This window comes from Atta cephalotes (assembly GCF_000143395.1).
Source record: "Atta cephalotes unplaced genomic scaffold scaffold00043, whole genome shotgun sequence".
NCBI lineage: Eukaryota > Metazoa > Arthropoda > Insecta > Hymenoptera > Formicidae > Atta > Atta cephalotes.
In genome coordinates this window covers 1,719,218-1,731,768 of record NW_012130107.1, presented here as the reverse complement: position 1 = coordinate 1,731,768, position 12,551 = coordinate 1,719,218, and the positions used below count along the sequence as shown (strand labels likewise).

Genomic DNA, 12,551 nt, shown 5'->3' with positions numbered 1-12,551 from the left:
GATTGAGTTCCATTAGCATTAATTGATCCCTTTTAGATTTCTCTTTAATAAAAATTATTAAAAGAGAAACCCCGAAAGGGGTTAATTAATGCTAATCGATGCTCACTTTTTGCACTCAGTATTTTTGCTTTCTCTTTTATCGACGCTCAAATATGTATCTATCTCATTTTAAGTTTAAAATTTTTGGAGATTTTAAACAACGCGAACAGACCAATTGGATTGTGCAAGTTATGCCGCATGAAATAGTAGCCTTAATATTGTTATTGAGAAAAATCCTCTTCACAATAAAAGGAATAAGGAATTAGTAATAAAGAATAAATGATTTTAATCTATCTAGAAATCGGATACATCGGAATACATGGTTTCTGATAGGTTGAAATCGTTTATTCTTTATTCCTTATTCCTTCTATTGTGCCTAACTATTATTAAAACCTAAAACCTATTATTAACTAAAATAATCGAGGTCCATCTCATCCTCCTAGCTCGTTCATTTCTATATATTTATGTATATACATCAGTCTAGTGACTTTATGTCAATCATATGAATATGCATTTTCACCGCAAAATGAAAATTCGAAGACGCGTGCGATGCGATGAATTTTATACGCGCGTCTCGAGATCCGATAGAATTAATTTCAAATTAATTGTTACGTGGATACGCACTTGCCATGTCGGATATAAAATTTTGCGATCGTTTATTCTACAATCTATTTCAGATCTAAATAAACGTTTAATTCATTATCGATAAATTTCTCTGAGTAAATTAAAGAAAAAAATACAAATTTATCTCGTACATAAATTTTTTTCTCGCTTAATAAATTACAAATATCTGAATAATTATATTCTGCAGATATATATATGTTACTAAATAAAAAACTGAACATTATCATAAGCGGTCAACAAATTAATATCACACGTTCGCGAATAACAAAGCAATTTACTTTATTAATCTGATGGATTACGCAACACGGATAAGCGTAAAATTGTCTCGTTCTGCGAGGCTGTGAAAAAAAATGAGAGAGGGATAAAAAGAGACGGGTTTACACTTAGCAGCGATGTTACATTTTGCAAGCACCGCATGCAGTTTATATCTCGCGTTACGCCTCCTGTAATATCGATCCTGAAGGCAGCCAGTGGACATGCGTTTAGCGCTTTTAACTTCATTGTGACAGGTGCCCTGTCTGGGGTATCCTGTTTGAAGTGTCTCAGCAGGAGCACTATGTCGAACGCGAAAACATAATGTGACACCGTCTCGCGACACGTAGAGTTCACGGGAATCGCGGCAGCGAAGAATCATGTGCCGTGTGGATGCTCGTTGATGGAGCGACGAGGCACCGCGAGGACCGTCGACTAGTGTCTGGAACATGTGCCTTTGCTACGAGTGAGTACGAGAGAGATGATTGAGTCTGCAAAATCGTCGTCTGAGCGAGAGACGCGAAGGAAAAGTCATAAAACCACAAACGATGTTCCGCCCGTCCGATGTACAATTATAGAGAGAGAGAGTATAATTAATTAGAAACGAACTTACAACTTAAAAAGATGTTAATTGGAATTAACGATTCTATGTATATGTATATTTAATAAGAGAGATGAATTTGTGATCCGGATCGGAGAGAGCGTCAATTTGTTTTCCGCTTGATTGGTTTTCGGTTTACTGTTATAGTCAATAATTTAATAAGGGGTTCATTGGCTTGGGAATTAAATAACGGCTCACCACCCACGCGATCATAACGGATAAATTATTATTAAATATAGCTATTTTTGTGTCGGTGGGACGGTTGATACTGGATATATTTATTAATATTTTTCAGAGTCATTTAACTCTTCAATAAACGTGTTTTTGAAATATGACAAATGAAAAGAATTTTAAACAAATAACAATCGGACTCGGCAGTGAAATTTCTATAATTTTCTTTTATATACTCTTTGATATCTTAATAATGTGACGACATTTATAGCTAATATTATTTCGCATTTTATAAAATTTTTAATTTTCTCATTATGTATTTTTATTTTTGTAATGCGATGAAATTTACGCAGTTAATATAATCGCGTGTTCTAAGATTTCTAATTTTTCCTTACTATTTACTTAATCTATTTATTTACACCTTCATAACGCGGTGAAGTTTACGCTTGAATTTACGGTTAATATGATTTCACATTCTATAAAAATTTCTAATTTCCCCTTTGTACTTATTTTATAACATAATGAAGTCTATCTGATTAGTATTTAGTCAATGTAGTGATTTTCCATGTTATAGAATATTTGCGCTATTAGTTTTATATGATTTATACGACTTATGTTTGTTTCTATCAATTTAGATTAATTATAGTTTAATTTATTTTTTATCTTTCTCTAATTCTAAGAATAAAAAAAATGATAAATCAAATAAAAGGTAAATTAAATGAAAATTAATTCTTTGTTTAATTAATTATTAATAATAATTAATAATTTAAACTCATTTTTTGGACAACTATGTATTTATAATTATTTTAACCATGCAAATATAGTCAACTGTGCTATTAACAACACACGTTGAAAATCTTTATTTATAAAATCTTTTATTCTTTTTCTTAACATATTTTTCATTTACTACATAATAAGCAAATTAAAAAAAAATAATTTACTATTATAATGCGATTGCATTTACTGAATAAAAATGATTATTTTATTTGCCATTTATCTTGATATTTTATTGTATTAATATTTAAAATTACATTTTATAATACAATTTTTTCATATTGAAAGGATTACAAACTCCATTTTTATAGTTATTACATTATATGATTATTATTACTGATATTATAGAATCTATAAAAATGGAGCTTGTAATCATAATTATTTTCATGCAATTATGATCACAAATACCCAACAGTGTTTTTTTCTCAGTAGTACATACAATTAGGTCATTCGTGTTCAGCGCATTTCTTTTCTTTGAAATATTAACTGCGTTCTGTAAAACATTTTATCTTTGATCATTTTATCCTTGTTCACCGAATATTAAATGATAAGGCTAAAAATGATAATATCAAACGCTCAAGTATCTTTTAAGATCGTAATATGAATATACAACAACATTTGTTGATAGAATAATATATCAAACGCATTATGCGTTTTATAGAACCAAGAAATCGGAGCATCTATTGTCTAAAAATATCTTTACCCTTTCTTTATTTTTAATGTACAACGTTACAAATATTTTTTAAAAGTGTTAAAGTATAAGAATTATTTAATAATTTTTGTATTCTTGAAAATTAAACAGAACACAAACGATCCATCCTATAAAAAAAACTGAAACATTAAGAATTAATCTATGTAATACATTAACAGAAATGGACATTTTAAATATTGTTATACAAGTCTTTAACCTCGTATGAAAAAGGAGCGACAATATTTTATTCAATTACGTGCAATGTCCAATAATTTTTCCTTAAATATAATAAGTATAATGTGCATATCGTTGCAATCGGATAGATTTTCGCGTTAAGATAAATATAACGGCATATGTACACAAACAGCTGTATATTTTTATTTATCGCGTGACATTACAATTTCATTTCGAACGTATCATTTGTTTTGCGATGGGACTTACGCTGTGCCCTTATTTGATTAATTATAATACAACCGATAGCAAATGCTTTATATATAGCTTTATATATAGCGAGCTATTTTTTACAGCCGCGATCAGTATCGCGGCTGTAATATTTGCGTTTGTTTTATTCATATGATGAACAGATAAGTACAATCGATGTGTACTTTGATGTACACGTCAACATCAATGATAAAACTCTCACTGTCTAAGTTCGACATTAATTCTGTTTTCATTATATGTTGAAAGAAATTGCCATTTTATTCGTTGTAAATTCTGAAGAATTGCAAAAAAATAGAATGATCGATGTGTACACTGCTGGTCATTAAAATTGCAACACCAAAAAACTTATGAACTGATATCAAAGCATTTATATGGTGGATTATTTATGATACAATGAGGTTTAATATAAAAGTATAGCTTAGTATTTTTATTAGAAATACAGCTTATTTTCATATTTTACTATGACCTATACATTCTACAAATTTCAATTTAATATAATGCGATTTTTTTTATCATTGCAATTTTAATGATCAATGTACAGATAACTGAAAAAATTATTAATGTAACTCATAACTTCTCATTTGCGCCCTGAAAATTAGGCGACTCTGTTTTGATTCGAGATCGAATGTCCTTTTAATAACGAAATTGCGCGGTATTTAATTATCATTTGATGATTAAATTCCATAGAAATATAGATAATGTTTCTAAATGTGGAGTTATCAATTATGGTAATGAAATTAATGTACGTGAATCGCGATAAAATGTCTTCAACGACGCGCGGTGATCAATGCCAAGGGCTGTCTGACTTTTAGAAACTTTAGAAATCCGCTGCCTTTGTACGTGTGCCCACCTGTAGAACAGTTAATCGATTCAGGGTACATATATTATTGAAAAACGCGTGCACATGCAGTTCGTGAATGTTTGAAAAACGAAGGTTAAAGGAGTCTCCCGTGCCTCATTACCCTTACGACATTTCTATGTGACAGAATATGTATGTACCTCTAGCGAAGGAATACATTAATTCTAAAAATACCTATGACAAATCATAATCATTTGATATTATCGAGATAATGACTTAAAATATAACGATATGATATATACCATGTTCGTCGATATGCTGACATTCAGTTCTGACGTGGAAGTCTATCGTATATAATTCCTATTTCTAATCGAATAGAACAGTTTTACCTGCGGTAATATTAATTTATCCGTTGTTGTTTAATATCGACAAAAGAGGTAACATATAATTCGAACTATTCCCGTTGATAAATTAAAAATTACATAACATGCGCCTTTTCATTAAAGATATAGATGACATCAACTTGACTTTGAGAAGTGACACAGCTGATTAATATTTCATACGTCTTTACAGCTAAGAACCCCGTTAATCTGAAAAAACATGACTGCCATAGGCGACGTGCAAGCCTTGCAGACTTTGACAGTTTATACCAGCGATGTAAACAGCGTCGACTTCGCTGGTGATTGCATTCTGGTAACGGGATCCGGGTAAATATTGGTTATCGATATGCACACATTTCCGGTGTACTCCGGTTTTCGCTGCGTATTAAGAGGTCAGAATCATCTTCTTTCTTTTAACATACAGGGATAAACGCGTCCGGGTTTGGGAATGGCAACCTGGCAATGGCTACGTGGAGGCCTACTTTTCACCCCTAATGGGACACAAGTATGGTGTTACTTCAGTCAAAGTCAGTCCCCAGTCCACTATGTTGGCCACCTCCAGCATAGACGGTACCACGCTGCTCTGGAACTTGCGCGTAGGTTAAAAATATGGAAAAATACGAATACGCTTTGTAATACTAACGAAAAAAAATTCATTGTATATCATTAATCTTTGAAATTGCAAACTAATGATACACAATAAATTTTTTTGTATATGTCTACATATAGAAGTCAAAGCGAATTATGTAGTTGGTACGCACACGTACGAGTATAATGATAAAAGGAATAGAATCTCCTAGTGAATGTTTTTCTCAAAATTTTTTATATGATTTTTTTTAAGTTTTTATATAAATTGGAACATTTTTTTAAAGTGTTAAGTTAAAGTGCCGAGAACTCTACATCTTTTCTATAATTCTTCATATATATAAATTCTGAAATATTCTAAAATTTCTTATTCTATAATTTTTGATAAAAAAGTTCAATGTTTTTTAGAAATTATAAAATGAGAAATCTTATATAAAAAATTCTCTTATATAAAAAATGAGAAAAGACATTTCTCATTTCTGAAGTGTTCTACTTCGTATAAAAATTTCTAAGAAAAATTTTCACCAGGATCGTTTCACATAAAAATTAAGTCACGTGAAAGTCTAAAATCATAAATCATGTTTTAGCGATTATTGTTTTGGGTTAATGTAAATTTATGTAATTTCGAAGACGGGAACGAAGATACATACTATGGTGCAAGTAGGCGGCGAGGCAGTGAGAGTCTGCAGATTTTCTCCGGATTCGACGTTACTCGCAACCGCTGGAGATAACGGGCAAGTCTGTATCTGGGATTTGGTTCATCGTAATTTAATCAGGCAAGATCTTTTACAGAGGATATATAATGTTCTTTTTTATAAGAAATTCAATGAAAAGTATGTTGTAATTCAAATTTTAATCCTTAATTTCTTTTGCAAAGTAATATTAGTCCTTTTTTAATGTTCTAATTTGCGTTTCAATTAAGATACAATGAGACATATTATTTCGATTTGTAGATGTTTTCAAAAGCACGAGGGTGCTGTGCAAAGCCTATCCTTCTCGCCGGATTCGAGCTGGCTGATCACTTCATGCACGTTGGGTGTCCTAAAGCTGTTCTCCACTGCCGAACTGATCGACACTTGTACCTCTAGCAATCAAGACATCGCCGAACTCGTCTCGATTGATGATGCTCACGACATGGGAGTAGTTTGTTGCGACTTCTCGACATTCCAAGAAGTCACATGTACGTACGCTATTAGAAATGTAACCACAAGCTTTACATGTAAATGAAGCTCGTGGTTATGAACGAAATTAAGAGTAATGAATGATTTAACTAAAAATTAAGTTACAGTAGTTACTTAAATGTAATGAACGTGTATATTAAATTTTATGTACATGTACATAAATATACTTTTTAATTATAAATACATTAAATTTAATGTAATGTCATGAAATTAAGTTCAAATTAACTTAAAAGTTAATGAAATTAAAAACATTTCTAACTGTGTAAGCATTCCAGATATATTATTTTGAACAAATAGGAAAGATGAGAATTGCTATGCGTGATAAATAATGTTATTATCGCAGATATCGAACCATATACTAAGCTTTATCAACTGGTCACGTGCGGTAACGATCACGACGTGAAGTTGTGGGAAGTTACGGTGAGCCAAAATAAATGCGAGGCCCAACCCTCTACTGCCACTGTACAGCTTTGTAGAGTGATGGAAAAGCACAGCAGTGCCTTAACTTGCGTCCGTTTCAGCAGCAACGGATTATATATTGCCAGCTGTAGTCTCGATAAAACGACAGTAATTTGGGAGGCGGTAAGAGACTTGTCTTGGAGGAAAACTCAACTACTCAAAACAATTTTTTATTAATTTTTAATTTTTAATTTTAGAGCTCAGGAAAGGTTGTGACAATAATCTCCGGTCACAATAGATATATAGCTTGTTGCGCTTTTTCACGCGACGGAAGCTTATTAGCGACAGGTAATATTTTCTGTATTTCCGAAAAAGTTTATAATTTATTTCACGATAATTGGCATTTAATATAATTACAGGCTCTAATGATAAATCTGTAATTGCATGGGACTTGACGGGGAACTTAACTATCGATTCGGAACTTTCAAAAAATATTGGAACAAAGTGGTTCGTGAATGATCCTGAAAAAGTAAGTAATAAATGATAATTTTAACAAAAAATAACATTAACGAGATTCTTTGTTTTAGATTACTAAGCATGAACATGATCTAATGAAAAATGTAGAGACATACGCTAATGAAGTAAGATTGATTCAAAGATTGGAGGAGCATAACGGTGCGGTGAACAGCGTTGCCTTCCATGGAAATAATTTTTTAGCCTCAGCATCAGGGTAAAACTTTTGAAACTAACTAAACTCTTTGAAATTATAAAATCAGTAACACAATTATTCAATTTTTTTTGTTTGTAGTGATAAATTAGTGCGCATTTGGAGCGTCGAAACAGAAGAGGAGAATGAGGAGGAAGTGATTAAAATACAGGAAAAATCATTCAGTCCACTTGACGCTCACACCTACAGCGTCAATTACGTGGAATTTAGTCCATGCGGTTCAATGCTTGCCTCCTGTTCTCTCGATGGAACAACTTTAATTTGGAACACAGAAGTAACGAATGTTTTTTTGCGAATAACATATTTTTAATTTCTTACTAACGACAATTTTCTGTTAACAGACCGGCGATCAAGCAAAATCCTCTTTTGTCAATTCTGGGACAGGCATTCGTGTGTGTCGGTGGTCACCTGATGGCACGAAGATTGCTACCGCTGGTGACGACGAGAAGACAATGTTATGGGACATAGAAACTATGGATCAGTTGCAGTACGTATGCGTCAATATAACAGAATAAATAATATACATATATATAAAATATAAATTTAACATTATAAATTTAACATATATTTTTTATTATTTAACATTATATATTTAATTCATAAAAAATTTAGTAAAATTTATAAAATAAAATTTTTCCGAGAATTAGAATCTCAAATGAGAATGCAGACTTTGATAAAGTCTAAAATAATAAATTTTGAGTTACAAATATATAAGTATAATCTACTAAATAAAAAGATCATTTTTTGTACAGTAAATATATATATATATATATATATATATATATATACATGTATATGTATACATAATTTAATGCGTCTGCAAGTAACTCGATAGATTTATTTTTCTATTTTTAATAGTTAACAGACAATAACACTGTCCAACAAATTTAACTTTTTCTAGACCACAAACGGGATTAAGTGATTCTTATAAATTTTTGGTCGCTGAAAACGAATCCATAAATGTAATTGCTTTATTACATCAGATTTTTAAGAAAATTGATATTAAAAGTGCTAAAAACGATATTTTTTCTTTTAAGTTTATTCTTTTGAAATATCTCGGAATCCTGCGGAAAGAGGAATTTCATTTACGAATTCGTTTTCAACAATAAAACATCTATAAGAATCATTTGATTCCATTCGTGGTCTAAAATCGATGTCGGATATAATTTGTAGAGTAAACAATAATCGTTAGGCAATTTTATAGTGTCTTCGAGGGTCATGCCGACGCGATATCGGCCATTGCATTTACGCATGATTCCCGATATTTAGTGACCGCATGTAACGAAGGCACCTGGCGTCTGTTCGATACTCTAGACGATAAAAATGGTTCCGAAGCATTGATGGTTTGTGACGCTAGTCATGATCTAGGTGTTCAAGGATGTGACTTCAGTCCTACTCCATGCTCTTTGATGTGCAGTTCATGTAGGAAAATTATTTTAATTATTATTATCTTTAATGCATTATTATCTTCACGCATATATTATCTTACAAAAATCTTTATTAAATAATGCAAAAATCAATGACTGTTTGCAGCAAGGGACACAGATGTAAATCAGCAAATATATTTACTAGCAACATGCGGCAACGATTCCTTAGTTAAATTATGGCATATAATTATTCCAAACGATTCATTACCCGATTCGGATAGCATTAAATCAAGCAACCTTGGAAAGAGTTACAAGGAGAAAAAGTCTTTAACCGGACACGGTGGAAATGTAATGTGTGTCCGTTTCTCGCCCATCCATGGAGAAGTTATAGGTAGCGTCGCGACTGATAGAACAGCTCGTATATGGAGCGTGGTAAGCAATCAAGGCAATTTGTATACTCGATACAAAATATATATGAGAACTTTTTCACAAAGATCGATATATTATGCGCTTTCAGTTTTCCGGAAGTTGTTTATATGTCCTAGAGGATCATGATAGTCTTGTTACGTCTTGTGCATTTTCCGAAGATACATCATTCTTCGCTACAGGTCTTGAACTATTATGACTCACATCTATTATAACACAATATTATAAATTTGTATACATTAAGTTGTTCTTGTACAAATTGTTTATATTAGAAATTTTGTTTCTATAAATTTTACAAATTTTAAGCTTAACTAAAAATTGTCACATTTTACATAATCAGTATCATTTTACCATTAATAATAATTTTTTTTTAGGTGCATTGGACAAAACTGTATTGATTTGGAAGGTGCCACAGCAGTTGGTGTCACAAAGTAATTTGATGGATAGCTTGAGAAACAAGAAGAAGAGGGTCAGTAATTAAACAAATCGATTTTATATTATGCGAAATGAACGAAACATGCGTGCGTAAGTTGAATAATATTTGATAAAATTTTGCTGTTCAGGTTGCGGATTGGAAATTATACGACACTTTAAAATGGTTGAACGACATTGAATTATCCAGACTGTCCAGGAAAGTGCTTGCTTTAGGACTGACAGGACGACATTTGCTATCCGTATCAGAAAATGAACTAATATCGCGGTTGGAACTTGAAGATGATGAAGAGGTGCAATACATAATATGATGACTTTATCCACCTCATTATATCGAACTCCTTATAAACTGAAAATTTTTATAGGCTATGGAAATATTAAAGAAACAATTATATTGGCTGAAGCGTGAAGATTGCAATGTTATGGAGAATATAGACGAGTCTGAGATTCCTCATGAATTTTTGTGTCCTATAACGCACGAGATAATGAAAGAACCTGTACAGTGCTCAGGTAAAAATATCATACAAAAATCGCTTTTTTATAAAAAATTATTTTGAAAAATTTATCTTAATAAAATTAATTGTACAATTATTATTCCTAGATGGATTTACTTATGAAAGGGCAGCTATAAATGAATGGTTCCTATGTGGAAAATATACTAGTCCGATGACGAATGAGCCGTTACATGATACTTCTTTTACTCCGAATTTCGCTCTCAGAAACGCTATACTCACTCTACTTCATGGAGAAGGACCACAATAATAATGGCATTTTACACATTTATGAAAAAAAAAAGAAAAAACAGAGCACGCGTTGATAATTTATAATACACAATAAGCAATTTTATTCTATGGTGCGTTAGATTCAATGGTTTTAACGCAATAAGATTCGTTCTCTTTACAAGAATTGAAAGAAATTCGAACATCGATCGGTATCTGCGGACCAATTACACACATGTAAAAGTATAAAAAACTTATAATGAATAGATTTTCATAATTAAAAATAACCGAAAGGATATCGTGTAAAGCCATCAGGAAAGAAGTTACAACTCTTGATCTTTTATTAATGCTCGTTTCTACATTGTAGTTCAATTTTAATTTTAATTCAACTAATTCTCTTTCTCTAGTTCTAAGAATTAGAAAAAGATGAAGAATAAGTTGAACTGAGAAGTTATGTTAAAGTTAACATTGATAGAAACGAGTATTAGAGGAGTTTGAAATTGGAAATATGCTTAGAGAGAACATGTTTTAATAATAATTAAGTAACATTGTCATAATTTTTATCGAGAAACGGTATGCGTCTAAAAACCGCCAAGCGATACGTTATCGATATTGGGAAGCAATCTTTAGGAATGAACATTGTCGAAGGATTTCCAAATATTCGATATAGCGCGTGTACAATGCACGTAATAATCCAGATACCTGATGCAAAGCAACAAGTACAAGTTTACAAAAATTTATGGACAATCTTCGAGAGTTACAGATATATAATAAAGGCGCTGGTCTAATATCAGATATTACAGAGAATATACATACATACATAATATACATGTAGTTAAAAACATATCGAGAATACACGGATTTTATATCGGTTCTAGGCATAAACAGGATTTACAAGTTGTCGAATTCAGTCGAATATGGCGTGGGTTTTTATCGCTCTCTTTTACATCTCCATTTCAAAGTTTTATAATTCAAGTAAGTCGCGTTTTCTCAGTTAAAAATTCTTGTGTTATCAAATGAAAATTTTATGATTTTGTAAGTACAAGGCATTTTTAATATTAATATGAATATTATATACAGCTAATTTTGAATCTAAGATTGCATTGACAAGATTAACTTTGCATCAAAGAAGGATATTTAGGATTATTTAGTGTCGAAGAAAATTATTCGTAGCTTTTTGACTATTTCTTTAGACACTAAATGATCCTAACATGATTTTCTGCTAGGATGCAAAGTTGCAAATATTTATCTTACAGTTGAAACTTTTAAGTAATGAAAACCATTGAAAACTAATAAGTTTTCAATTTAGTATAAATATAAACAATTTTTGCGCGTTATAAACACATTTTAGAATGAATATATAGTAGTATAGAAATATTTGTGCCTAATGACGAGGAGTTATCGTATTTCTCGATTAAAAAAATATCTCGATTTTCTATAGTATTATCGTGTTTCATCAATACTTATTTTCTAAAGTATAACTTTGTAATATATTACAGAAATACGTATGTAACTTGCATAATGATAAGAACGTTACTTTTTATTTGCAAATATTAAGCTGCAATATATTGATTGTTGATATATTTTATTTATTCATAACACTGACATCTAATAAAGAAAAGTTTCGTTTTTAATATGTCAATTGTTATCGATAGTAAGCACAGTGTTTGTATGTACGTTATTATTAATTATAAATGCTGTGGATTTTGTTATACACTTTTTAGAAATTGACGATATGAAATATAACTAGCTATAATCATTTTATAATAATACTGTATTAACTCTTACAGTAGTCTTAAGTGTTATAAACAATAATTATGAAAAAACTGTATATAAAATTGTAACAGACAAGATATAAATGTATATCGCTTGAAGGAACGTAAACTGTTGATTTCTCTTTCTGAGAAATCAGTCACAGGTGATTAAAAACTCAATCGTTTCTA

At 31.1% G+C, this 12,551-nt stretch overlaps 1 protein-coding gene across 1 annotated transcript; it reads left to right on the top strand.

Moving 5' to 3' along the window:
• Positions 1 to 4,992: 4,992 nt before the first annotated feature.
• On the top strand, positions 4,993 to 10,673 carry LOC105622318 (WD repeat, SAM and U-box domain-containing protein 1-like). The gene is made up of 17 exons (XM_012203737.1): positions 4,993 to 5,099; positions 5,197 to 5,368; positions 5,988 to 6,133; positions 6,311 to 6,537; positions 6,882 to 7,120; positions 7,195 to 7,285; positions 7,357 to 7,466; positions 7,525 to 7,667; positions 7,746 to 7,938; positions 8,006 to 8,151; positions 8,869 to 9,080; positions 9,198 to 9,463; positions 9,549 to 9,639; positions 9,832 to 9,926; positions 10,021 to 10,182; positions 10,255 to 10,399; positions 10,491 to 10,673. The coding sequence occupies exons 1-17, from the start codon at positions 4,993 to 4,995 to the stop codon at positions 10,649 to 10,651; spliced, it is 2,706 nt and encodes a 901-aa protein (XP_012059127.1). The 3' UTR covers positions 10,652 to 10,673.
• The last annotated feature ends 1,878 nt before the right edge of the window (positions 10,674 to 12,551 follow it).

What these genes read in the sequence shown, in the direction of transcription:
- LOC105622318 (XM_012203737.1), top strand. Translation starts at nt 4,993, where the DNA reads ATGACTGCCATAGGCGACGTGCAAGCCTTGCAGACTTTGACAGTTTAT. An exon ending in GTTCATCGTAATTTAATCAG is followed by an intron (nt 6,134 to 6,310) that starts GCAAGATCTTTT and finishes TTCGATTTGTAG; the next exon opens with ATGTTTTCAAAAGCACGAGG. An exon ending in TACATCATTCTTCGCTACAG is followed by an intron (nt 9,640 to 9,831) that starts GTCTTGAACTAT and finishes ATTTTTTTTTAG; the next exon opens with GTGCATTGGACAAAACTGTA.